The sequence below is a fragment of the Drosophila virilis genome, chromosome 3, assembly GCF_030788295.1.
Source record: "Drosophila virilis strain 15010-1051.87 chromosome 3, Dvir_AGI_RSII-ME, whole genome shotgun sequence".
NCBI lineage: Eukaryota > Metazoa > Arthropoda > Insecta > Diptera > Drosophilidae > Drosophila > Drosophila virilis.
This window is the reverse complement of record NC_091545.1, coordinates 2179560-2203630: the sequence shown is the minus strand read 5'-3', so window position 1 is coordinate 2203630 and position 24071 is coordinate 2179560. Positions and strand designations below refer to the sequence as shown.

Sequence of the window (24071 nt, the reverse complement as noted above, 5' to 3'; positions counted from 1 at the left end):
GTGGAACACTTACAAATAGTTAATAGATAAATCAGAATCAGAATATGATTCTATTCTGAATACTAGGTCGAAAACTTAGTTCTTGTATAAAAATCTTTTTTTGTTTTTCAAAGTATTTTGACTTTCATACATTTTTTTATTATGTTTCCATATAAGCTACATATTATTAATACGAGACACTTATATCACAGATTTTTCCTCGATCTGTCAAATATTTAATTCTTATATAAACAGCTTTTTGTTTTCCAAGTTTTCCTGAACAACTTGACATATCCGAGTTCTAAAATGTTTCACACATATAAGCAACATCCATGAGAAGGTTCTCGAGCCAGCCAACAAATATTTCAGATATATAGGAAGAATGTCGTTTTTCTGTTTTTATGTGGCTAAGGTTTAAGATAGCTTCGCAAAAGTCTGCTTAAGAATTCTTACAAGGTCGGAAGACAGACAATTTTGGCCCTTCCATATTGCTAGAAAATAACCTTTCCAAACCCCCGCCCATTATTAGTTCAACTTCATTTTTCTCATAGAAATTGGATATCTATATTATATAGTTTTCATAGAAACGAACAGTGAATAGATTCTGATAGAAATCAATATAAGTTTTCGTATGTCTACAGAGGTCTAAAATCCTTGCGTCTGATTTTGTTTAATTTCAAAGAATTCCTAGCCGTGGGCTTAATCAAGGCAGTTTATTGTGATATCATTTTACAATCCCAAAGTAAAGTTTGTTAAGTCGAACATTAAAATTTCATTTACAACAGAAATTTAAACAAGCTTTCAAAAGAATTGATTTCTTTATGCTTGCTTTAACAGACTAGTTATATAAATATATATATATATGTGTTCTAAAAATTAAATATAGTCAGATACTTTGAAGACTTAGCCTGCCACCGATGGCTAGTCCAGTGTGTCGCTGGTCGTGGGCAGCGTCAGAGCCGTCTGCAGCGTCTCGCTGGCAGTGAGGGTGTGCAGCCGTGGGGGGCGGAGTTCGCTGCGCAGCAAACACTTGAATTTTTTGGGCTTCCAGTTGTTGTTTGCGTGCGGATCGCGCAACAGACCAAAGACGCATTCAAAGACGCCAACAGATCTGTCGGCGGTGTGCAGTGTTCCACAGCAGAGCACCACGACCTGGCCAAAGTTGTCGATGCGTCCCTGCACGCCCGAATGCGTTAAATTGGGATTAAAGTAGAAGCCAAACTGTTGCTTAGCGCTAATTAACGCTAACAGCACCTGCTCAGCGCTGGCGCACTGCATCTCGCTGGTGCCGTCATCCGCAATGACCTCCAGCTGCAGCGCTGCATCGCTCCACAAATCGGTCAGCTTCAGCTGGTCGGAGTTGTATTTGTCGAAGAACCATTCGCCAAATTTGCGCGCTATCAAATGTATGGGGAATTCCTCTTCCCTGCACGGCTGGGTCGGACAATATGTGTCCACGATTGCTGAGCTCTGGACTTGCATGGTGCCCGCGTTCAGCTGTTGATCCCAATAATTTATCACACGCATGACCAGATCCGCTTTGGTGAAGTCTGTATAGGTGCCGGGCTGGCGTTTATGCAGGTATTTGAACAGCAGGTCCCTTGTAATATGTCGTTTATACATCAGCTTGTGTATGTCCTCCGTGTGGGCCGTCAGGTAGTCGAGCGCCTCTGCAGGCAGAAATCTCGTTGGGTTTGTTTTTATTGTTTTGCGTCATTTTGCTTACCTTCGGGCTCTTCGATGCTGCACACATTTTTTGTGACGCTTCTGGCCAGCTGCAGCAACACCGGCGTGTTCGTTTCGTTAATCAGGAGATCGCGCAGCCCAATGCGATGCTGCTCCGATATGGACATGCTTTGTGTCTGCATTTAAAATATGCAAACAAATAAATTGCAAACATTTAGCTGACCAGGTGTAAGAACAGCGTTTACAGTGTGACCGTAAATGATAACCAAAAAAATACCTAGTTTTAATGTTGTGCGCACACTGGCTGGCAGTGCTGGAAAATGCGCTCACTGCGTTTCCTAAACAAATTCAATTATATTCAATTTGATATTGCACGCTTTTAAATACAATTAATATTATACATTTTATTCATAAAAAAATACATGCCACATTTTGTTGCCGGCATAAATCACGTATTTGTTGCCGCATAAACGCCGTTATTGCCGTTTCGCTTGCACACACTCATTCGCAATAAATATTTACGTTTTGCAAAACGGGTTTTAATAAGTATCGGGGACAGAGTACACCCAAAAAGCTTTCCCAACAAAGGGGCTGGACCTTATCTCTTATCGTAATCGAGTCCGACAAATATGTCGGCGAGAATCGAACACCAGTTTTAGTGGCAAAGCGCAACGGAATTTACATTAATTTGCGTGTTTACCTGAGTGTTAGTGCATACGTAACCCCCACACAAACAAAGTCTGCAAATGGAAACCGGCGAGGGAAACATGGCGGGGCCATTTATTGGCGCCATTGATGAGGGCACGACCTCGGCGCGCTTTATGATATTCCGTGCGGGCACCGATGACATCGTCTGCTACCATCAGATCGAGGTGCCCTCCATTTACGTCAAGGAGGGCTGGTGCGAGCAGGATCCGCGCGTCATTACCAACACTGTCAACGAGTGCATCGAAGGCGCCTGCCAAAAGCTCGTCGCGCTGGGCGGCAAAATTGAGGTGAGCGACGGGCTCGGGCCCTATTGAAAAAAAAAAGGGGGGAGGGGGGATCCACATCCAGAGCTATGGGAAGTATATAAAAAGTCTTGCTAGTTTTAAAAACCGAACTTTAATGACAAGCACAAGGACACAGTGTGGTTTTGGATATCGGTTGCAGCTGGTTAACTGGCGCTGGCGTGTAGATAGTCGCGGTACTTTTGTGCCTCGTCAATGCGTTCCTGGAGCGTGCGCGGCGGCAGATTTTCGGCGCGATCGTCCAGCTTCACATAGATCTGATCGTTGTGGCCAAAGTCGCCATTGCGCCGCGGCATGACATGGAAGTGAACGTGAGGGACCGTCTGGCCGGCATTGGCGCCATCCTGGACGGTGACCGTGGCGGAGGTGGTGCCATAGATGTGCTCCAGCATGCGCTGCACCATGCACACGGTGGCAAACAGATCCGTGATCTCGGCACAGTTGAGTCCATTGAGGCGCGGCGTCACACGCTTCGTGGAGACGAGAACGTGGCCCTCGACGACGCAGCGCAAATTGGTGAAGGCATAACAGTGCTCGGACTCGAAGAATATGGTGCGCTTGTCCACGATGTTCGCCGCAAAGGGTCGATCCTGTCCAGCCTGTGTGCTCGGCGCACACAGCTTGTAGTCCGGAGCGCTCAGCTTGAAGCCCGTCAGGCTGTAGATGTCGTTGCGTCGATGCTCAAAGCAGGGCATGCTCTGATAGAGCTGCTCCAGCTGACACAGATCCAGCTCGGCTGTGGCTACGGCCAGTTCCTGGTCGCCGCCGCAGTCGGCCAGCACATTGCCCCAGGGACTGATGATCATGCTGTGGCCCCAGCTCTGACGCTTCTTGTTGTGCCAGCCCTGCTGGGCGGCGGCCACCACAAAGCACTGCGTCTCGATGGCGCGCGCCCGCAGCAGAATCTCCCAGTGTGCCTTGCCCGTGGCATAGGTAAAGGCCGCCGGATAGGTCAATAGCTGGGCGCCCTGTTTTCGCAGCAGCAGCGCCGGCTCTGCAAAGCGCAGATCATAGCAGATCTGCAGGCCCACCTGGCCGGCGGGCGTTGACACGGGCTTCTCCAGCCGTTCACCCGGCGCCACCGTATCCGATTCACGCAAACGTATCTCCTTGGTGGTTGCATCGAACAGATGCAGCTTGCGATAGACGGCCGCCAGTTCGCCCCGATCATTGACCAGGACATGGGCATTGTATATTCTCGCCTTCTCCGCGTCTGAGTCCGTCTTCAGTTCGTGCACACCGCCCAGCGACAGCCACATCTGATGGCATTTGGCCAGCTCCTGGTACTTGCGCATCAGCTCCCCAGTCAGAGGCTCCGCCAGCTGCAGCGTCTCGCCGCGATTCTCGCCCACAAAATCACAGCACTCGGGCAGAAATAGCATCTTGGCCTTTGAGGCGGCGGCACGTGCCACCAGCTCCTCCACCTGCCGCAAATTGCATGCCTTGTCATTGGTTGCTCGCATCTGGCCAACGGCCACAACAGCGGCGGCGCCGCCGGCACCTGGCACACCTGACATAATGCGCAGCTGCTGTTTGTTACGGCTGAATATGATTTGGGCAACTGTTCGACTGAGAATTTTAACTGTGTTTGACATTGGGGCGAACGGCACAACCTTAATTAAATATCCGGCTACAGTAAAAAATAATTGTTACGTCGCTTTGCTTGCCTCTCAATATTTTTCTTTTGTTATTTCCTTATCAGCAGGTTTTTCTTTACATATATTTTTTGTTTACTGTTTCTGTGCTGGCCGACCAGTGTTGCCAAGCCGCGCAAATGTGGCGAAATTAACGCGAGCTTTTAACAGCGCGCCAAAACGCTTTTATTCAAACTGCAAGTTTTAATGAACAATGTTAACAAGAGCTGTTTTTTTTCGTCGATTAAATACTTGAGAGGCCGCAGAAAGATAAAATGTGTTCTAAAATTTAAAGGCTCTAAAATTTCCCTTCTAGTTAAATTAACATTTTTTTTTAAATTTATTTTCATTAATTCTCAGCACATTTTAGCTAAAATTTAAAATTTAAATGGTCGAAAGTGTTTCAACCAATAAGCTATACGTTTCATTACTACAAATAATTAAACAATTTTTTTGCCCAAATTCTCAGGACATTTTGGCTATTGGCATTACCAATCAGCGTGAGTCCACTTTGGTCTGGGATCGCCACACGGGCGAGGCGCTGGGCAATGCCATCATTTGGCTGGACAATCGGACCACAAGCACTGTGGAGGAATTGCTAGAAACGATACCGAACAATGCGCGGAACATTAACTATTTGCGGCCACTGTGCGGCTTGCCGCTATCGCCGTACTTCTCCGGCGTAAAGCTGCGCTGGCTGCGCGACAATGTGGCCACGGTGCGCAGGGCCATGGACGCGGGCGACGCCATGTTTGGCACCATCGACACCTGGCTGATGTACAATCTGACGGGTGGAGTGAATGGCGGGGTGCACAAGACGGACGTGACAAATGCGTCGCGCACCATGCTTATGAACATCGAGACGCTGCAATGGGATGCCAATCTGTTAAAGTTCTTTGGCCTGCCCAATAGCATACTGCCGGAGATCTGCTCGAGCGCCGAGCACTTTGGCACGATTGCGGGCGGCGTGCTGCGGGGCATCAGCATTACGGCGGATCTGGGTGATCAGCAGGCGGCGCTGGTGGGTCAGCAGTGTCTGGTCAAGGGCCAGGCCAAAGCCACATACGGCACCGGCTGCTTTTTGCTCTACAATACGGGCCCATCCATAGTGCACTCACAGCACGGCCTGCTGACCACCGTGGGCTATCAGCTGGGACGCAAGGCGACGCCCTACTATGCGCTGGAAGGCAGCGTCTCTATAGCTGGTGCCGCCTTCAATTGGCTGCGCGACAACATTGGACTCATTCAGAATACGGCCCAGATTGAGTCCATGGCCAGCCAGGTGGACAGCTCGTTGGATGTGTACTTTGTGCCCGCATTCAATGGGCTGTATGCGCCCTACTGGAATCAGGATGCACGCGGCGTGCTCTGCGGCCTCAGCGAGGAGACGACCAGTGAGCATATTGTCCGCGCTACGCTGGAGGCGGTTTGCTTCCAAGTGCGAGACATACTCGACTCCATGCACAAGGACTGCAAAATTCCGCTGGCCAAGCTGATGGTCGATGGCGGCATGACCGTCAACAATCTGTTCCTGCAGCTGCAGTCCGATCTCGTCGGCATTCATGTGCTGCGCGCCAAGATTGCAGAGACCACAGCGCTGGTAGGTTAAACTAAGAAAAACGAGTCCATGTCAAACAAAAGCCATTTCGGATACTCGTAACGAGCTGTTCGAGTAGCTTCAATCATGTTCGACCGCACATGTTTGCCTCAAACACGTTGCATCGAACATGTTGCTTACTCGAATAGCTGTAACTTTGTTTCGTGAATAGTTTATTCGGACACGGAAGTATCCTAACCGATGCAGTTCTAGAATCCCATCTTAATACACTTTTAATTCATATTTCTATCTGTTCCAGGGCGCTGCTATGGCCGCCTACAAGACGGTGGCGCCGCAGTACAACATGGAGGGGCCACTCTCCAAGTCGGAGGAGCGCGAGGCCGTCAAGCCGAAAATAAATTCCACGGAGCGTAATTTACGCTACCAGAAATGGAAAATGGCCATTGAGCGTTCCCTGAACTGGGAGACGTCCACACTGGCCCAAGGCGAGCGCGAATCCTTTGATGGTGCCTAAAATGGGGCGCAGTTCCCAATCGCAAAGCCATGGCAATATATTTTTAATGAAATAAAATTTGTTTTCATTTGTTTAATAATTGGAACAGGCGTGAATTTCCGGACAACTCCATGCTGGTAAGTTACGTGTGCTCGCATAGCAGATACCCTACATTTATTACTTTTGCGTTTCACATTCCTAACTTTTAAACAACCCGAAGCTATTTCCTTGGTAGGGTATATTTAGGTTTGTGTTTTATTTTTGATAGTGTATACAAAATTTTGGATTTAAAACGTACAAAGCGTTATTCTGGGTGCGTGCAGCTAAGGAGATGGCAGTGTATATATCCAGCCCTTGGGGCGATCTCTACACATGTTCATCAACAATGCCCGGCGCAGCAACCGCTGCGGCCGCAAGCTCCAGTTCGTTTAACATGACGACGCCGCCGGCGGCTTCATCGACCGCAACAACGGCGGCCACAACGTCGGCGGGAACGCCAATGTTAACCATGCCCATGGCCGGTGCACCCAGATCAACATTGTGTGCTTGAGCATTGACCACGGCTACGGCGGGCGGTGGTATGGGATTGCCACCTGAAAGTAGCAGGAGAACAGTTAAAAAAAAAAAAAATCAGGCACAGGAGCAGTTGGAGTATACGCACTTGCATCTAATTCGAGCGGCGGATCGGCATTCGCCTCGGCGAGATTCGTAACAGACTTGGACTTGACACACTGGAAATCGACATGACGACTCTTGGCCTCCTCCTTCTCCCAGGACATATGTATGAACGGACGCTGAACATAGCTGTAAATGACCTCAGCACGGCCGCCGGGCCTGCGGCGTATCTTCTCCTTGTGTGTGGGATAGCCCTCTATGCCGCAGCGTATCTTCTTCAGACCACGATCCTTCATCACCTGCTTGGCCACATCGCGATTCTCAATGTACTTGAAGAAACGATGCATCGCCGTGCTATGCACAGCTGCAGCAAATGTGAGATTAAGGCACTTAGAAGATGTACAATGATGTATAATAGTAATCATGACCTACTCTGGCAATACTCCTCGCCCATTTGCGGGGGGAACTCTTCATCCCAGTCGACCATGTCGTCGTCGAGCAGCACAACGACATGGCATTCGCGATCGCCGCGCTGCGCTGAGGCGACCATGAGCGGCAATATCAGATCCTCCAGAAAGACCTCGAACTGTTGGCGGGCACCCTCGTTGCTCAGCTCATGGAGCAGGCCTCCTTTGTGAGAAACAGAGGCGTGTGTGTGTGTCAGCATGGCAGAGGGGGTGGTAAAGACAAACGAGAGGGAGAGGAGAGCAAAGTAGACGGCACTTGACTAAGAGATAGAGCCCTGCATCGGTTAAATCATTTACATCAAACTCGGACACTCAATCGAACCGACAGCAACATGTTCGAGCCAACTTTTTGTGTTCAAGTTCGACAGAACCGAATATCGAACACGGGGAATACCGAAAGACGTCTCGGTTGACTCGATGCAGGTCTCTACTGAGAGACGCTCCCGCAATCTGTAATACTCACTTAGATTCTGGCAGCGCACAGTGGTCGCGTCGAAGGGTATCAGCAGATAGTCGCAGGCCTCCTTCAGCTCCGGCACCGATACGGTTGGCGGGCAGCGTATAACACCGCTCTTGTAGTATTCGAGTATGGAGCGAAACACCAAATGGGAGATGCCATCGGCCAGTTCGTATTCGCCGCGCTCATTCGGATGCACACACTGAAACCCGGTGCCGAACATGGTCCCCAGCATGGTATTCGGATGGGCTGTGAGCAGTGTTTGCTCGACGGTAAAACGCACGCCGTCCACCAGCATGCAAATGCGCTCGGGCGGACCCAGACGCGCAGCAGCAGCAGCAGCCGCTGCAGCTGCGGCAGCGGCAGCGGCAGCGCTGCTCGTGGTGGGCGTCATGGATTTGTCATGCTTGGAGATGGCGCCGCTGCTGACGCTCATGGCGCTGTGCTGCTGCTGCTGCTGCCGTTGCATGTAGGTGCTGCTGCGACTGCGATTCTTTAGAATGCGCCGTCTGCGCTCCTCGGCAGCCTCAAGATTCTCCTCGATGCTGCTGCTGTCGCTGTATGTGTCGTGTTGTTGTTGTTGTTGCTGTTGTTGCTTTTGCTTATTACTGTTGCTATTGTTGTTGTTGCTGTTGTTGCTACCACTACTATTCGAATTTGGAGTTGTTGACATTTTTCGGAATTTATTTGGCTGGCACTGCGTCGTGCACTCGTTTTCAAAAAATCACTCGGAACTTAGATTATTCTAGCAAACTGCAGACAAAGAAATGCATTTGCATTTGGCGCTGTTCTTAAATGCCAGGCTGCGTGTGTGTCGACGGGCTTCTCTATAAGCTTATCGTTTGTTAAATCTATAAGTCGCAATTACTATTTTTTTTGTCTCCTTACATTATTTTATGATGTAAAAAAAACCTTTTGTGCGAACTGTTTTTTTGCGCTTCTGTATTCTCTTCCTTTGCTGCTTTTTGTTGGTGGTTGACTCACATTCGATAACCAATTCTGAGTGTCATCGGCGCGGACATCGGAGCTCCACTTTTATTCCCATGAGCCGCCCGACAGGCGGCCTTACTGACAACAATACATAACGCACGCACAAATATGAAAATTCGTTGATTTTTCACGCATAGACTAGCTTTTCTCTAACGAAATATTATTAATTAAATATGGGTGCGTAGTGATTGCTAGCAATATCGGTTCCCGGAGCCAAAGACTGCAACTGGTTTCGATAATTTAAAATTGGGAACTAGCAATGACTGGTGCCGCTATCGATAATCGATTCCGGTACAGCTCTAATAATCGATAAGCCGAAAAGCAAAATGGCAGACGTAGAAAAGGAAACCGAGAAGAAAATCTTGTAAATAATCCGTAAAAAAATTGCATATTTGTCGCAAACATTATGCCAATTGCGCGAAACGCGAGTGCATAATAAACGCAACGTGCAATTTGTTTGCTACGTCCATTTTAACCACTAGCAAGTGCTCGCGTGTGTGTCTGCGGCGGCAAAAGCAAAGCCCAGAGAGTAATATATCTCAATCAAAATTCGCTCGAACGCGACAACCAAAACAGGCAAACAAAGCAACAAATGTGGCGACAATGCCAACTAGCGGGCACGGGCATCATTTGAAATATATTCAAAAAATGTGCAATTTCCAAAAACAAATAATATTACTACAATAAAAAGTAAGAAAAAAAAATAGGTGCAAAAACGTCGAATCGAATGTGTGTGTATGAAAGAGGGGGGGGCAGCAGTGCGCTGAGGAGCGGAAGAGACGTTTGCACAAAAGCTGACGGCTGCAGCACGCACGCCAACACTATCTCGCTCGCACCAATGCCGTAAATGCGCGCGCCCTTAAAACGAGCGTGCGAGATAGATGGATTTTGGGATGGCATTTAATGTTTGCGTTGCAAAGCGTTCAGCTTTTGTTAAGCAAACTCATTTTGCTCTTTTCCTTTGCACTGGCAGTTTCAGTTTTTTTTTTCCTTTTTCTCTTTTTTGTGTATTTTTTGTGACGAAAAGCGCATAGAAAATGTACAACAAAAAAGTTTGCAAAACGAAAATTGGTAGTTGAAAATGTTAATTTTATGAACTGATCTCCATTTAGACGCGCAGTGAGCAGAAAACTTTAAACAAACACACACACAAGGTGCGTTGCAATAACAAAAATACGCAAGTGAAGGCGCGACGACGAAGAAGAACGCAAAAAACAGACGAAACACAGCGAAAACAAACGCGGGGAGGGGGAGCGGCAGCGCGCATTATTGCTCCGAGCAGTGCACGGCACAGACTGCAAAGTGGCGGCGCTACTCGGGATTAGTGCTGGTGCAGCGGCAGCGGCGTCCATGTTAAACGGGCGGCAGCAGCAGCAGCACAACAACAACAACAACAACAACAAGCATACCAACAACAACAGCAGCAACAATAATAACAATACAATTTATAACAACAACAACAAGCAGCAGCAGCAACAACAGCCGGCGGTGTGGTTGTGGTGTCGCCAATTGTGGCCTTAAGCATGTAGTAAGAAATTGATGCAACAATTTAAAACATTTATTAATATACCTACCCTCCTACCCACACCCTCACCTTAACCCTCTACAGGTCGCACTTGGCACTGTCGAGCAGCAAACGCGTGCGGTCTAGGTGAACCTCTCAGCAGCAGGTTCCAGTAGGCAAAACCATCAACAACAACAACAACAACAACCACAACAACAACAACAACACACACATATATATACACAAAGTTAAAGAACACACAAAACGCAACACCAATGAAAAATGTCACAAAGAGGTAAACGCGGTAATCAGCAGCAGCTGCAGCAGCAGCAACCGCCGCAACAGCAGCTGCGTCAAGATGTTGAGCCGCAGCCGCCGCCCACAAAGCGACGCAAAGGACGACCGCCTAATGGAGCGCCGGCAACAGCAGCCGCAGCAGCAGCGTCAACAACTGCAACAGCAACAGTTGCAGCTGCAACAACAACAGTTGCAGCCGCAGCAGCAGCAGCAGCAACAGTTGCATCGCTGGAGCAAGCGGAACACGGCCAGGCCAAGTCCGCGTCAAAGCTGCCGGGCAAGGCCAAGTCGGCCAGCAAATGTAAAGCGCAAAGCAACAACAATAGCAACAACAACAGCAGCAACAATAACAACAACAACAGCAGCAGCAGCAGCACCTGGCAAGCGCGCTCCGTGGCCGATATCAAAATGTCGAGCATCTACAATCGCAGCTCAACGGAAGCGCCAGCTGAACTCTATCGGTGCGTATAAATCACAATTCGAGCCTGTTCTAGAAACTTATTAGCAATTTTCTTAAAATTTACAGCAAGGATCTCATTAGCGCAATGAAATTGCCAGACTCAGAGCCGTTGGCCAACTACGAGTATCTGATTGTTACCGATCAATGGAAACAGGAATGGGAGAAGGGCGTACAGGTGCCCGTCAATCCCGATTCGCTGCCCGAGCCGTGTGTCTATGTGCTGTCCGAGCCGATTGTGTCGCCAGCGCATGACTTTAAACTGTGAGTAGAGCGTAAAATGGAGTAAAAGACTACTCCGGCTAAGCTAGATATTTGTTTAAAAGATATCTCAAAGTAAAGGGAAATGAGAAAGCGGATCAATACTCTAGTTAAAAAGATCTGAGATGGGCAAGCTTTAAACTCAGATACTTCAGTGGTTGAATTTAACTGAAAAGAAAACTATAATTTCTAGTAAAAGGTAGATGTTCGTTCAGTAGATATCACGAAGTAATCTTATAATAGTCAAATTAGGGAAAATAATTTAGCATGGTAACAATACTCTTGCTGAAGAAGAGCTGCTTTGAGCTTGAGAGACAAACCCTCATTCAGATGCCAGCTTCTATTCCAGGCATATTCCGCCCTTAGCCTTTTGCAATCTTTGGCTAACTTATTGTTCTAATATCTCATTTTTCCCCTAAAGAAGGATTTAGTAAAGTTAATAATAGCTTAACTATATAATGTATATTATTGGATATTTATATAACTTGCTCTTTTGCAGTCCAAAAAATCGTTTCCTGCGCATCACCAAAGACGAACATTATTCGCCGGACCTGCATTGTCTGACGAATGTAGTTGCTCTGGCGGAGAACACATGTGCCTATGACATTGATCCCATAGATGAGGCCTGGCTGCGTCTGTACAATGGCGATCGTGCCCTCTGCGGCGCCTTTCCCATTAACGAAACGCAGTTCGAGCGCGTCATTGAGGAGCTGGAGGTTAGCTAAAATCAGATAAAAAGCCAAGCAGAAGGCAAAACTAACGTATAATATGTTCTAGGTGCGCTGTTGGGAGCAAATTCAGGTCATACTTAAGCAGGAGGAGGGTCTGGGCATTGAGTTTGATGAGAACGTCATCTGTGATGTTTGTCGCTCGCCCGACTCCGAGGAGGCCAACGAAATGGTATTCTGTGATAATTGCAACATCTGCGTGCATCAGGCTTGTTACGGCATTACAGCGATTCCATCAGGTAATCCAGCTACGCAATATCCATGCAATTCGATTGCTCACTGAACAAATTGTTTTTGCAGGCCAATGGCTTTGTCGCACCTGCTCCATGGGCATCAAGCCGGAGTGTGTACTCTGTCCGAACAAGGGCGGCGCCATGAAGTCCAATAAATCGGGCAAACATTGGGCGCATGTCTCGTGCGCCCTGTGGATACCGGAAGTGAGCATTGGATGTGTCGATCGCATGGAGCCAATAACAAAAATCTCAAGCATTCCGCAAAGTCGCTGGGCACTAATCTGTGTGCTGTGCCGCGAGCGCGTCGGCAGCTGCATCCAGTGCTCGGTGAAGACCTGCAAGACGGCCTATCACGTGACCTGTGCGTTTCAGCATGGCCTCGAGATGCGCGCCATTATCGAGGAGGGCAACGCCGAGGACGGTGTCAAGCTGCGCTCCTATTGCCAAAAGCACAGCATGAGCAAGGGCAAAAAGGAGGGCGCCGCATCGAGCCATCACACAGCCGCCTCGAGCTGCATGCAAAAGCACAACAACAAGTTCTCGAGCAGTGGGACAGCTGCGGGTGATGACGCGGGCCACACAACAACGGGCGCCAAGGGCGAGGATCATCGCAGGCGCAAAAATCATCGCAAAAACGACATGACCTCCGAGGAGCGCAATCAGGCGCGCGCACTGCGTTTGCAGGTAAATTTTAGAGAGTTTATTTATTAGAGCCCCGCATCGTGTCAATCGAAACGTTACTCGAACCCTTAATTCGATTTTATATTTGGCAACAGCTTTACGTGGTGTTCAGCATATCAGCTTAAGCTCGAATCATCCGACTGCCTGCCTAGAAATTCGTTTCGTGAACAAGGTATTCACAACCACAAAGCCACGTTGAGCTTTATCGCATATAGTTTCAAAATTTTCGAGTGTCCATTCTAGTGAAAATATTTTCATAGTGAAGTTTAATTCCACCCAAAACTGGCATCCACCAAATATGCTTACATAAATCTAATGATTGTGACTTAAAATATTTATTCTTTGGGGCTGAGACTCCCTCAAAAGTTCAATTATAATTCCGAGTTACCTTCAAACCTGTTTGGAGGCCTTACGGGTACACGTCTTGTCGTGATAGCCCGAATATTTCAATGACTCAAAAGTTAAATTATAACTCTGAGTTGAAGACAGTTCGCTTCAAACCTAATTGGAGGCCTTATCGGATATACGTCTTGTCGTCCGATGACTCAAAAATTGAATTATAATCCAAATTTCGAGATAGTTCGAATGAAACCTGATTGGAGCCTTGATGCAAACATGTCGTACAACAAATTATATTTTACCCCGAATTATTTGCGGATTTGATCCGATCGAACTACGTTTGTTATGAATGCTTTGAGGAAGTTGGGAAGTTGCTTCAAACATGTCGGAGCTCGATGTTCGGGAGTTCGAGTCTGTCGGTTCGATTGAGTAGCCGAGTTTGATGCACAGCAATAAAACGATGCAGGACTCTTTTTGGAATTGAATGCTGCGTTTCTTGATACAATTACAATAAACAATTTTGGTATGTTTTAATTGCCGCAGGAGGTTGAGGCGGAGTTCGATAAGCACGTGAATATCAATGACATTAGCTGCCATCTGTTCGATGTGGACGAGGATGCAATCGAGGCCATTTACAATTATTGGAAACTGAAGCGCAAGTCGCGACACAACCGCGAACTGATACCGCCCAAGTCTGAGGACGTGGAGATGCTGGCGCGCAAGCAGGAGCAACAGGATCTGGAGAATCACAAGCTCGTGGTGCATTTGCGACAGGATCTGGAGCGTGTACGCAATCTGTGCTACATGGTCAGCCGGCGTGAGAAGCTCTCCCGCTCGCTGTTCAAGCTGCGCGAACAGGTCTTCTACAAGCAGCTCGGCGTGCTCGACGAGGCAGTGCAGCAGCAGCAGCAGCAGCAGCTCGTGCCAACGGAGCAGCAGCAACCACAGCAGGCGCAGCGACCCGCCCTCGATACGGATGCCATTATCTATGCAAACGATGGGCCCACGCTGTACGATAGCTTCTATAGCTCAACGGATCAGCTAACTGTGCCGGCGCAGTATCGGAGCCTGGACTATATACTGGAGCAGCTGATGGGCAGGAAGCAGGCACGTGGACGCGCCTCCCAGTCGCCCAACAAGCGCAAGCAGGCGGCCGCCGCCGCGCTCAAGTCCTCGCCTAAAAAGAAGCTCAACAATGGTGCAATAACAACAAATACAACAACAGCAACAACATTGGCCCAGAAGGCCGCCAAGCCACGTGGCTCGCCAAGGGCGCCGACGACAACGGCGTCCACGGCGATGCCGTGTGCGGGGAGGCGTGCCTCAAAGAGCGGCCCGGCCACGGCGGCGACGTCGAGCCAACAGCATAAATCACATAAATCCACAGCTGCTGCGTCCGCCGCAACGTCTAGCGGCAGCTCGTCATCGGCTGATTCCAGCTCGGCGCGCAGCAGCAGCGCCAGCAGCAGCAGCTCCTCCGACTCCGGCAGCGCCAGCGGCAGCGGCAGCGAATCCAACAGCGATAGCCGCGGCTACCACGGCAACAAATCCCAGCCAGCTGCGGGAGCAGTCAAAAAGCAATCCTATGCGCGCAGCGTCGAGCAGCGACAGAGGCAGCGACAGCGGCGTCAAAGTGAGGCGGCTGCGTGTGCGTCTGCAGCGTCTGCGGGTGCGCGGACCAGCTGCAGCAGTTCCTCCAGCGACGACGACGACGATGATCGGGCGAGAGCACGAGCGCGGGCCAGAGAAAGGGAAAGGGAGCGAGAGCGTGAGCGTGAGCGTGTCAAACGTCAACACAAGTCAACAGCAGTACCTGCCAAAAGCCAAGCAACTAAGTCAAAGCACAGCGAAGGAGCCCGCCCAACGGGAGCGGGAACGGGCGCGGGATCTGGCGCAGCGCGCAGAAAACAAGCTGCCAGCAATGGGGGAGGAGCCAGCGCAGCGCCCACTGGGGCTACGCGTGGCCTCGCTCAGATGGACAAGGAGATGCGGCAGCAGGAGCCGGGCAGCATGTCCAGCGATGAAAGTGAGGAGCTGCTGCCTGTAAAGCACGCCCGGAGCACAACAAACAGCCGGAACACAAGCGCCACGGCAGGAAATCTTGCTGCGGCGGCTGCGACGGGTGCGACGGCGACATCGGCCATGCGCAAGATGGGACAGCACATCTACTCCGACTCGGACAGCTCGACGACATCGACGCCGGAGCGCGAGGCGGCAGGGCAGCACCATCGAACGGAGACGGAGGCGGAGCAGGCGGCGACGGAGAGCAATGTGAGCGATTCACAAAATCAGCAAACGATACGCACCAAGGCGGCCATGAAGGAGTTCGTGCCGGGCACAACTCCAACTGCAGCAACTGGAACGCAAAACAAATCCAAAGCCAATGCCAAGTCGAACAGCAGCAAGGGGAGCGCTGCGCCCGTCTTCCCGCCCGTGGACCTGCTTGTCGTGCCGCAGCGGCAGGCGGCCAAAAAGGCATCCGAGAACATGCGTAACTCGACGAATCTCGCCACGGCGCTGTTGCCGGATGCCAGCGAACGGCTGCGCGAGCCCGAGCCAAGTCCCGCCAATGCCAACGCCAGCAGCGGCAGCAGTAAAGCCAAGGACGAGGCGGAGAAGACGCGGCCCAAGGAGCTGCCCAAGGCGGCGGCCAAAACAACGGGCGAGGCCCGAGCGGAGCGAGGCAAGCGCGGGCGGCCGCCTAAGCAGCAAAAGGAGAAGGAGAAGGAAAAGGAAAGGGAGAAGGAGAAGGAGCGGGAAAAGGAGAAGGAGCAGGAGAAGGAGCGAGAGCGGGAGAAGCCAAAGGAGAAGGAGAAGCCCACGCCCGCGGTCACGCCCAAAAACAATGAGCTGGCCAAACTGGGCAACTTTGCCGTCTCGTATGTGCCTCAGCGTCAGGCAGCCAAAAAGGCCGCCGAGCAGCTGAAGAGCAGCGGCGCAGCCCTGGCCAAAGCCACGCAGGAAACCATTGCCAGCGAGGATGCAGTCGGAGCAGCAGCGGGAACAAGCACAGGAGCAGCTGCAGCCAACACGACGACGCCGCCTAGCAGAGCAACTGCATCTACGACGACGACGACGACGACGCCTCCAAGCAGAGCAGCTGCATCCAAGCAGCAGCAGCAGACGACGCCCTTGCGACGCGGCTCACAGCTGCGGCGCTCGAAGGAGGAGCAGACGCCCGTCAAGCGACGCATTGCAGCGCCCAATCTGTCCAGCTCCAGCTCTGGCGAGAGCAACAGCTCCAGCTCCGGCGAAAGCAACTCCAGCAGCAGCGCCAGCAGCAACTCGAGCAGCGGCAGCGACTCCGACAGCGACAGCGAGCCGGAGAAGCGCAAGGCAGCAACAGCTGCAGCTCCAGCTCCAGCTCCAGCTCCGGCAGGAGCATCAATTACCTCCAGCTCCAGCTCCAGTGTGCCAAAGCGTTCGCCGCGCAAATCCCTGGACAAACCCGCAGCAGCAGCAGTTCCTCCACCGCCTCCTCCTCCCCCGCTGGCCAGCCGAACGCGTCAGAATTCCACCAACAAATCGCCAAAGAGAACGCCGCAAAAGACAGCTCCTGCGCCCACCCAGGAGCTTGTGACGCCGCCGGCGCCGCCTAAAGCCTCCACGCAGCGCCGCAAATCCTCGCTAGACGATGCGTCGCCGGCGCTGAGCAAACGTGCCACGCGCAATTCCAAATCGCGACCGCCTTCGCCGGCACCGGCGCCGACACCCGAGAAGCTGACGAGCAGTCGGCGTAAATCTCGCGCGGAATCGCCGAAGAAAACGCCGCCAAATCTGGAGCATGAGATAGCGCAGCGCAAGGCGGCGACGGGCGGGCGGGCGTCCAGTGCGCTGGATAAGCTGCTCGACAAGAAGCAGCAGCAGCTCAACAATGCCACGCCTGCGCCCACGGCATCCACGGCAACCACGGCAACGACCACGCCTACAATAACAAGGGTGCCAACGCCCACGCCCACACCGACGCCGCCTCCTCAGACGCAAAGAAGTCCTCCACCAGAGCCGGCAGCAGAGGATCGTTTGGTGCAACGTAGTCCAACGCCGCCCGCGGCGCAGGAGGCCGGCGAGCAGCCGATGGACATTGACGAGGAGCTAACAACGGCGCCGACGCACACCCAGCTCTCGGCGAATGCCAGCAAATTGGCCGAGCTCTCGGCGGACATCGATGAGCGACCGCCGGCGGCGCCGCTGCCCGCCTCGCCGACGCCGACGCCCTCCAACGATGAGCTGAGCGACGAGGATCGATCGGGCAGCGATCGCAGCCGATCGGACAGACGTCGCGGCAATCGCTGGCGACGCCGTCGGAGACGAACGCGCGACGAGGACGAGGAGGAGCAGGAGCATACGCATCACACGCAGCATCTGCTTAACGAAATGGAAATGGCCCGCGAACTGGAGGAGGAGCGCAAAAATGAGCTGCTAGCGAATGCGAGCAAATATTCTGCGTCCACATCCTCGCCGGCTGTTACCGTTATTCCACCAGAGCCGCCAGAGATTATTGAGCTGGACTCGAACTCGAATTCTGGAGAGCAGCAGCAGGTGCAGCAGGCGCAGCAGGTGCAGGCGCATGATTCCCTGTTGCCAGTGGTGCCATCGGTGCCATCGGTTCCCGCGACGCCTTCGTGCAGCGCCCTCGAGCTGGATGCGGCACATCAGCCGATTGTGGACGCCATCCTGGAGCTGGAGGACAGCAAGTACGCCAACAGCTATGCCTCCAGCCTGGCCAGCAGCGTCGCCAATGTGCTCAATCCGCCCAACTCGGGACGTCTCACGAGCCTGCTGGGCACCAGCCTAGTGGGCGGCGGGAGCAAACAGATCTTCGAGGAGGACAGCACGCTGGCCACGCGAAATCTGGTCGAGAAGCTGCGCAAAACGAAGCGCAAGGCGCAGCTGGATGAGTGCAAGGACACGATGGATCTGTTGCCGCCCACGCCAGCTATTCCCTCCGTCTTTCCGTTTCACAATGCAGCTGATCCCGAGGATGTAATACACGTGCAGAAGGAGCTGCAGCAGGCTCAGCAGCAGGCGGCGCAGCACCAGAACCTGGTGCTCTTTGGCAGCTCCGCGCCCAACTCCGTGGCCAGCCAGCTGACCATCAAGGATTCCCCGCTGACGGCCAACTCCGGCGGCAGCTATGCCAACAGTTTGACCAATACTCCAAATGCCACGCCCACAACGAATGCAAACAACAATTTGGGCGGCTACAGCAGCATGGTTAACTATCAGACGGCGCAGGCGGCGCTCAGCTGTTATCTGAACAAGTCATCCGTCTCGCCGCAGCTGCAGCAGCAGCAGCAGAAGAGTAGCAATGGCCAGGGAGCAGGAGGAGGAGGAGGAGCAGGAATGGGAGCAGCAGCAGGAGGAGCAGGAATGGGTGCAACTGGAGCGCCGCAATCCACGCCCGACTTTGTGGATCTGGCGGCGGCAGCTGTCAAGAATAGCCTCGGCAGCTATCCAGGAGCTGGAGGCGCCACTGTGCCGTCCGTCCAGCCGAACTCCGGCCTGGTCGCCGCAACCAATTCTCAGGCGAACAACAATAACAACAAGCTGAGCGATTACGATGAGAACACGCGAATGCAGTCGCCCTTTGGACGGATGCAGCGCTGGAACGAGAATGATTTGATTGCGGCGAGACGCAGCAGCTCGCCCAGCTCCGTGTCCGAGTCGAACGATCAGCCGCCTAGCCTGGACAAGAGCTACTTTAATAGCTATGCGGGAGCGGGAACGGGAGCACCTGGAATTGGAGCAACTGCAGCCTGCAACAACAACAACAACAACAACAACAACAACAACAACAGTGCAGCAGGAAGTGGAACCGGCAGCGGGAGTGGCAGTGGCAGCGGCGCCTTTGGCAGCCACACGCCGCTGGTGAATGGCATCGATGCCATGTCCATGTACAACAACCAGACGCAACAGCCAGTGCAGCCGGTCCAGGCAACGACCACGCCCACACATCAGCAGGCGCAGCCGCAGCGCACGCCCAACAGTCAACAGTATAATGGTGGCATCTATCCACAGCTGGCGGCCATTATCCAGGCGCAGCAGTCGACGCCGGCGGAGAGTCAGACGATCTATGGCAACAGCTCGCAGTCGCAGCCGAGCACGCCCTACGTAAGCACTCCCTATGCCACGCCCAATATGACGCTAACGCCAAATCATCAGTACCAGCTGACGCCACCATATGCCGCCGCCTTGCTGCCCGCCATTATGCAGCAGCAGCAACAACAACAACAACAATTGGAGCAGCAGCAGCAGCAGCAACAGCAGCTGGAGCCAGTGCAACTGGAGACGGTGCCCGTTCCGGTGGCTGTGCCGGTGCCCGTGCCGCAATCCCTGCCACAATCCCTGCCACTGACTGTGCCTGTGCCTGTGCCTAGCAAGGAGCTCATCTCGCCCAGCAAACGCAGCAGCAGCAGCAGCAGTTCCGCCTCCGCCAAGCGGGAGCAGCAGAAAAAGTCGCCGCAGCTGCCGCCGGGCAAGTCCCCGGGAAAATCTCCCAGACAAGCCGCCGTCGCCGCGCTGCAGCCGCCCCCGCCTCTGCCCGTGCCATCGACCGTACCCACGGCCACGCCCACGCCGCCCGCCAAATACGATCCGCTGACGCACACGCTCGCGGGCAAGCTGCGTCAGCGTGCGCCACGTGGCAGCAGCAGCGGGTCGGGTGCAGCGGGCACGCGCGGACGTGGACGCGGACGTGGTCGAGGCCGGGGCGGCAGCTCGGGCAACGCGATGCTGCCGCTGCCGCCGCCGATGGCGGACTATGGCAGCAACACGCACATTGTCAACAATCTGGTGGGAACGCCGTACGAGTTCAATAACTACGACGACGAGCTGAGCGGCTCCGGCGTCGAGAATCTGCAGTCGTTGCGGGATCGCCGGCGCAGCTTCGAGCTGCGCACGCCGGGCGCGGCGCCCAGCACCACCAGCTATGCCAGCTGCAAGCTGCGGGGCCAGAACAAGACGGCGGCCGGGACGACGTCTGCGACGGCAACGTCCGCCGCGACATCGTCCGCAACGTCTTCCTCCGCCGCGCCGGCTAATCCGCTGCTGCAGCCCGTGCTGCCCGGCCCGGTCGATATGCGCACCTACAATCTGGGCTTCGAGGCGCCCCACAGCAGCGCCTCCCAGGAGGCCTATCAAAACAATCTGCTCGGCGCCTTCGACTCCGGCACGGCGGATCAGACACTCAGCGAATTCGATGAGGAGGACGAGCGACAGTTCCAGTCCGCGTTGCGGGCCACGGGCACCACGAGCAGCAACAGCAACAATCACAACAACAATAACAACAACAATCACAATGGGAATAAGACAGCGGGAGGAGGAGGAGGAGGCGTCTCTGTCCCATCCCTGCAGCCCAGTCTGCTGCAAGGCGCGCTGCTCCACTCGAGCGAAGCCAACCAGTCGGCGCCCACGCTTCTCACGGAACTGCTGCCCGCCGCTGCAGCTGCCGCCGCAGCGCTGGAAGCTTCGCTGGAGGCCACCTCGGAGGAGGTCTCCATAGACTCCGATACAACAACGATGCTCAATACGAAGGCCTCGCTCTCGGATGCACGTAATCAGCTGAAGATCAAGGGACCTCTGGCCTATCCGGATCTGCACTACAGCAGCAGCGTGACGCAAACGAGCTGCCAGCTGTCCACCGGAGCGGGCGGCGCCAGCAGCCTGGTGCAAACGCAGGTGCAGGTCCAGACGACGGTCACGGCCAGCAGCGTTGCCACGGGCAGCAGCTCCTCGGCGGCTGCGCTCAGTGTGAGCGGCAATTCGCGACGCATGCGCAAGAAGGAGCTGCTCAGCCTGTATGTGGTGCAGAAGGATACGCTGAACGATGACAGCTCCTGCGGCCTGCCAGCGGCCTCTGACAGCCTGCCGCTCGAGAAGCTCGACAAGTTGGACGAGGAGCAGCCGGCGACGACGGCAACGAGCGGCAATGCGAAGCGCTTCAAGAAGAACTCGAGCAACAGGGAGCTGCGCGCTTTGGACGCGGCCAATGCCTGCCTCGAGGAACAGGAGGAGGGAGCTGGTGCCTCGGCCGGAGGAGCAGCAGGAGCCGCTGCCGGCGATGGCCGGCGACGCAGCGCCTGTAGCTCTGGCAGCGCCACGGACAACGGCAAGACGGGCGCCGCCAGCAGCGCGGGCAAACGACGCGGACGGAGCAAAACCCTGGAAAGCAGCGAGGATGATCACCATCAGGCGGCGGCGGCGCTGGCAGCGGCGACGGCGCCCAAGCTGAAGATTAAGATACGCGGGCTGCCCAGTGAGGCGCAGGAGCTGGAACGGAGCGGCGGCAGCGGAACGAGCTACAGTTACGAGATGACGCGACGAGCCTGTCCACCCAAGAAGCGGCTGACGAGCAACTACAGCACGCCGACTCTGGAGGAGATCAAGCGCGACTCGATGAACTATCGGAAGAAGGTCATGCAGGATTTCGACAAGGGCGACGACAACAACAGCAGACGGGAGCTGGCAGGGGGCGCCAATGAGAGCCAGCAGCAGGTTCTCAAGCCGAAGAAGGACAAAAAGGACAAGCCCAAGAAGGACAAGAAGGAGAAGAAGCGGCTCAAGCAGCAGCTGCTGCTCCAGCAACAACAGCAGCAGCAGCAACAGTTGTTCAGCCTGAACAGCTGCGGTGGCAACATCCTGACCAGCACCATGACCACGACGCTGATCGAGAACCGTCTGAGCGCCTCGCCTGGCGAGAAGCCCAAGCTAATACTGCGCATCAACAAGCGAAAGGCGGAGACAACGACCACGATCAGCCTCGATCAGCAGCAACAGGATAAGCCGCAGCAGGAGAAGCAGCAGCAGGAGAAGCCGGAGCAGCAGCAGCAGCAGCAGCAGATGGAGGCGCCGTTGCGCCTGAAGATCGCACGCATATCCGCTGGCGGCGTCTATGTCATAGGTGCCAAAACTGAGACCAAGGAGATCGCCAAGGAGCCGGCGCCCGCTCCAGCGCCCGCGAGCTCCCCTGCGGAACTGCCATTGGTCGCCGCCTCGCCGCTGACCAACAACAGCAGCTTTACACCGCACTCGCAGAACGCGAATGCGTCGCCGGCGTTGCTCGGCAAGGATGCGAGCACGCCCTCGCCGCCCTGCTTGATCATCGATTCCAGCAAGAGTGCCGATGTGCACGATTCCACCTCCTTACCGGAGAGTGGGGGAGCAGGACCAGGAGCAGGAGTAGGAGCAGGAGGCGGATCAGGAGCAGCTGTTGCAGCGGTTGCTGTGGTGGGAGCTGCTCTAAGCTCGAGCTCGCCGCTGTGCGTCAATGTGGGCAACTATGATAATAGCAATAACTCCTTGCCTTCAGCCAGCGGCTCCGGCTCCAGCAATTCCTGCAACAGCAATTCGAACAATAACAACAACAACAACAACAATAACAATAACAACAACAATGGTAACAACAACAACAACAGCCGCGGCGGCGGAGCTTTACTTCCATTGAAAAAAGACTGTGAGGTTAGATGATAATCATAAAGCCAGCCCACGACCAAGCTATATATACGTACATATATATAGATATAGAAAGAGAGAAACGATACAGAGTTCGTTCACTTCCAGCAGCAACAAAGTGTCCTAAAAACTAAATGCAAATCCCAAATCGATAACTCAGTGTAAAACATTTTCTACAAGCACAACCCAATTTTCCTGCCCCACTTTGAGAAGATTTTGTAAAGCAAAGCACACACCACCCGACCTTGTACAGTTAGCTTGTAAGTGCAAAAAAACCTAATCTACAAAAAAAAAAGTTAAATCTAACCTATAAAAATCAAAACCTAACCTATAAAAACCGAAACCGAAACCTAACCTATAAAAAGCGAAGCATAACCCCACTTTTGTCCCGTTTTTGTTGTGCACACACCAGATATTAACTATATAGTACTATATACTATATATATACACTATATAACAAATACTAAATCGTAATTGTACATTTTAAAGCGAATTTTATATATATACACACATATATATATATATATATATATATATATAAATAGAACTGTAGACTAGCCTCTATGTAAAATACTGTATTAAAGTTAAACAACAAACGGAATTCGCAATTATGTTTAGCCTAAATATCAGAGAGTAAAAAGAGAGAAAGGAGAAAAGAAAATGCTCGGTTTTCTAGTTCTAGTTAACCCACTTCCATAAAAAATACCTACTCATAAAAGCTAAAATATATAAATATATATATACACATATATATATATATTTTAATTATTTATTAAAATAATTATTTAAAAAAACTAATGACAAACAACAAATGCGAACTGCAACATAATAGAAACCACAAAACGTAGCAGAAAATTTGTTTAAAAAAATGAAAACTGAAGAAAATCGACAAAAAAAAATCGAAAAAAAAATCGGAAAAAAGAGCAAAAAAAGAGAAAAAAAACACTTAAAGTTGTAGCCTGTAGTCATTAATTGTAGTTCTTAGCGAAAATCAAAGTCGGCTGCCCCCAAAGTGCGGGGAGGGGGGCGTGGCCGCAACTAAGTGCATATATAAAAAGCGAACAGCAACATAACCTAGAAATTAAAACAAAAATTACTTTTGAATTGTAATTCCCAAAACGTGTGGAAATGTTTGTATTTTTAGCGTCTAAGCGTAAACGTGTCGAAACTCCAAGAAAACAAAAAACATTGAGAAAAAAAGCAGTTGGAAATTATTTTATGGTTATTGTTTT

At 52.3% G+C, this 24071-nt stretch overlaps 5 protein-coding genes across 7 annotated transcripts; 2 read left to right on the top strand and 3 right to left on the bottom strand.

Annotated features, from left to right (window-relative positions):
- Window positions 1-673: 673 nt before the first annotated feature.
- Window positions 674-1930, bottom strand: LOC6623138 (uncharacterized protein C3orf38 homolog). The gene is made up of 2 exons (XM_002046086.4): window positions 1706-1930; window positions 674-1649 (listed from the first exon to the last, which is right to left on the bottom strand). The coding sequence occupies exons 1-2, from the start codon at window positions 1845-1847 to the stop codon at window positions 901-903; spliced, it is 891 nt and encodes a 296-aa protein (XP_002046122.2). The 5' UTR covers window positions 1848-1930; the 3' UTR covers window positions 674-900.
- Window positions 1931-2033: 103 nt separating this feature from the next.
- On the top strand, window positions 2034-6460 carry Gk1 (Glycerol kinase 1). Its single transcript, XM_002046084.4, has 3 exons — window positions 2034-2660; window positions 4779-5909; window positions 6166-6460. The coding sequence occupies exons 1-3, from the start codon at window positions 2412-2414 to the stop codon at window positions 6379-6381; spliced, it is 1596 nt and encodes a 531-aa protein (XP_002046120.2). The 5' UTR covers window positions 2034-2411; the 3' UTR covers window positions 6382-6460.
- Window positions 2751-4407, bottom strand: NitFhit (NFT-1 protein). The gene has a single exon (XM_002046085.4). It carries the CDS (start codon window positions 4268-4270, stop codon window positions 2822-2824), a length of 1449 nt encoding a protein of 482 aa, XP_002046121.2. The 5' UTR covers window positions 4271-4407; the 3' UTR covers window positions 2751-2821.
- Window positions 6461-6583: 123 nt separating the features above from the next.
- Window positions 6584-8989, bottom strand: mri (BTB/POZ domain-containing protein mrityu). Of its 2 annotated transcripts, none has more exons than XM_070207997.1 (5): window positions 8788-8989; window positions 7906-8726; window positions 7408-7605; window positions 7022-7339; window positions 6584-6953 (listed from the first exon to the last, which is right to left on the bottom strand). In XM_070207997.1, exons 2-5 carry the CDS (start codon window positions 8570-8572, stop codon window positions 6727-6729), a joined length of 1410 nt encoding a protein of 469 aa, XP_070064098.1. In that variant the 5' UTR covers window positions 8573-8726; window positions 8788-8989; the 3' UTR covers window positions 6584-6726. The 2 variants fall into 2 exon arrangements, with proteins under 2 accessions (XP_070064098.1, XP_032291397.1); XM_032435506.2 differs by having other exon boundaries at window positions 7906-8750; window positions 8812-8989.
- Window positions 8990-9161: 172 nt separating this feature from the next.
- Window positions 9162-24053, top strand: rno (PHD finger protein rhinoceros). 2 transcript variants are annotated; one of them, XM_070207993.1, is made up of 8 exons: window positions 9162-9579; window positions 10002-10417; window positions 10499-11151; window positions 11217-11411; window positions 11908-12124; window positions 12186-12375; window positions 12437-13053; window positions 13933-24053. In XM_070207993.1, exons 3-8 carry the CDS (start codon window positions 10676-10678, stop codon window positions 22852-22854), a joined length of 10617 nt encoding a protein of 3538 aa, XP_070064094.1. In that variant the 5' UTR covers window positions 9162-9579; window positions 10002-10417; window positions 10499-10675; the 3' UTR covers window positions 22855-24053. The 2 variants fall into 2 exon arrangements, with proteins under 2 accessions (XP_070064094.1, XP_070064095.1); XM_070207994.1 differs by lacking the exon at window positions 10002-10417.
- Window positions 24054-24071: the final 18 nt, after the last annotated feature.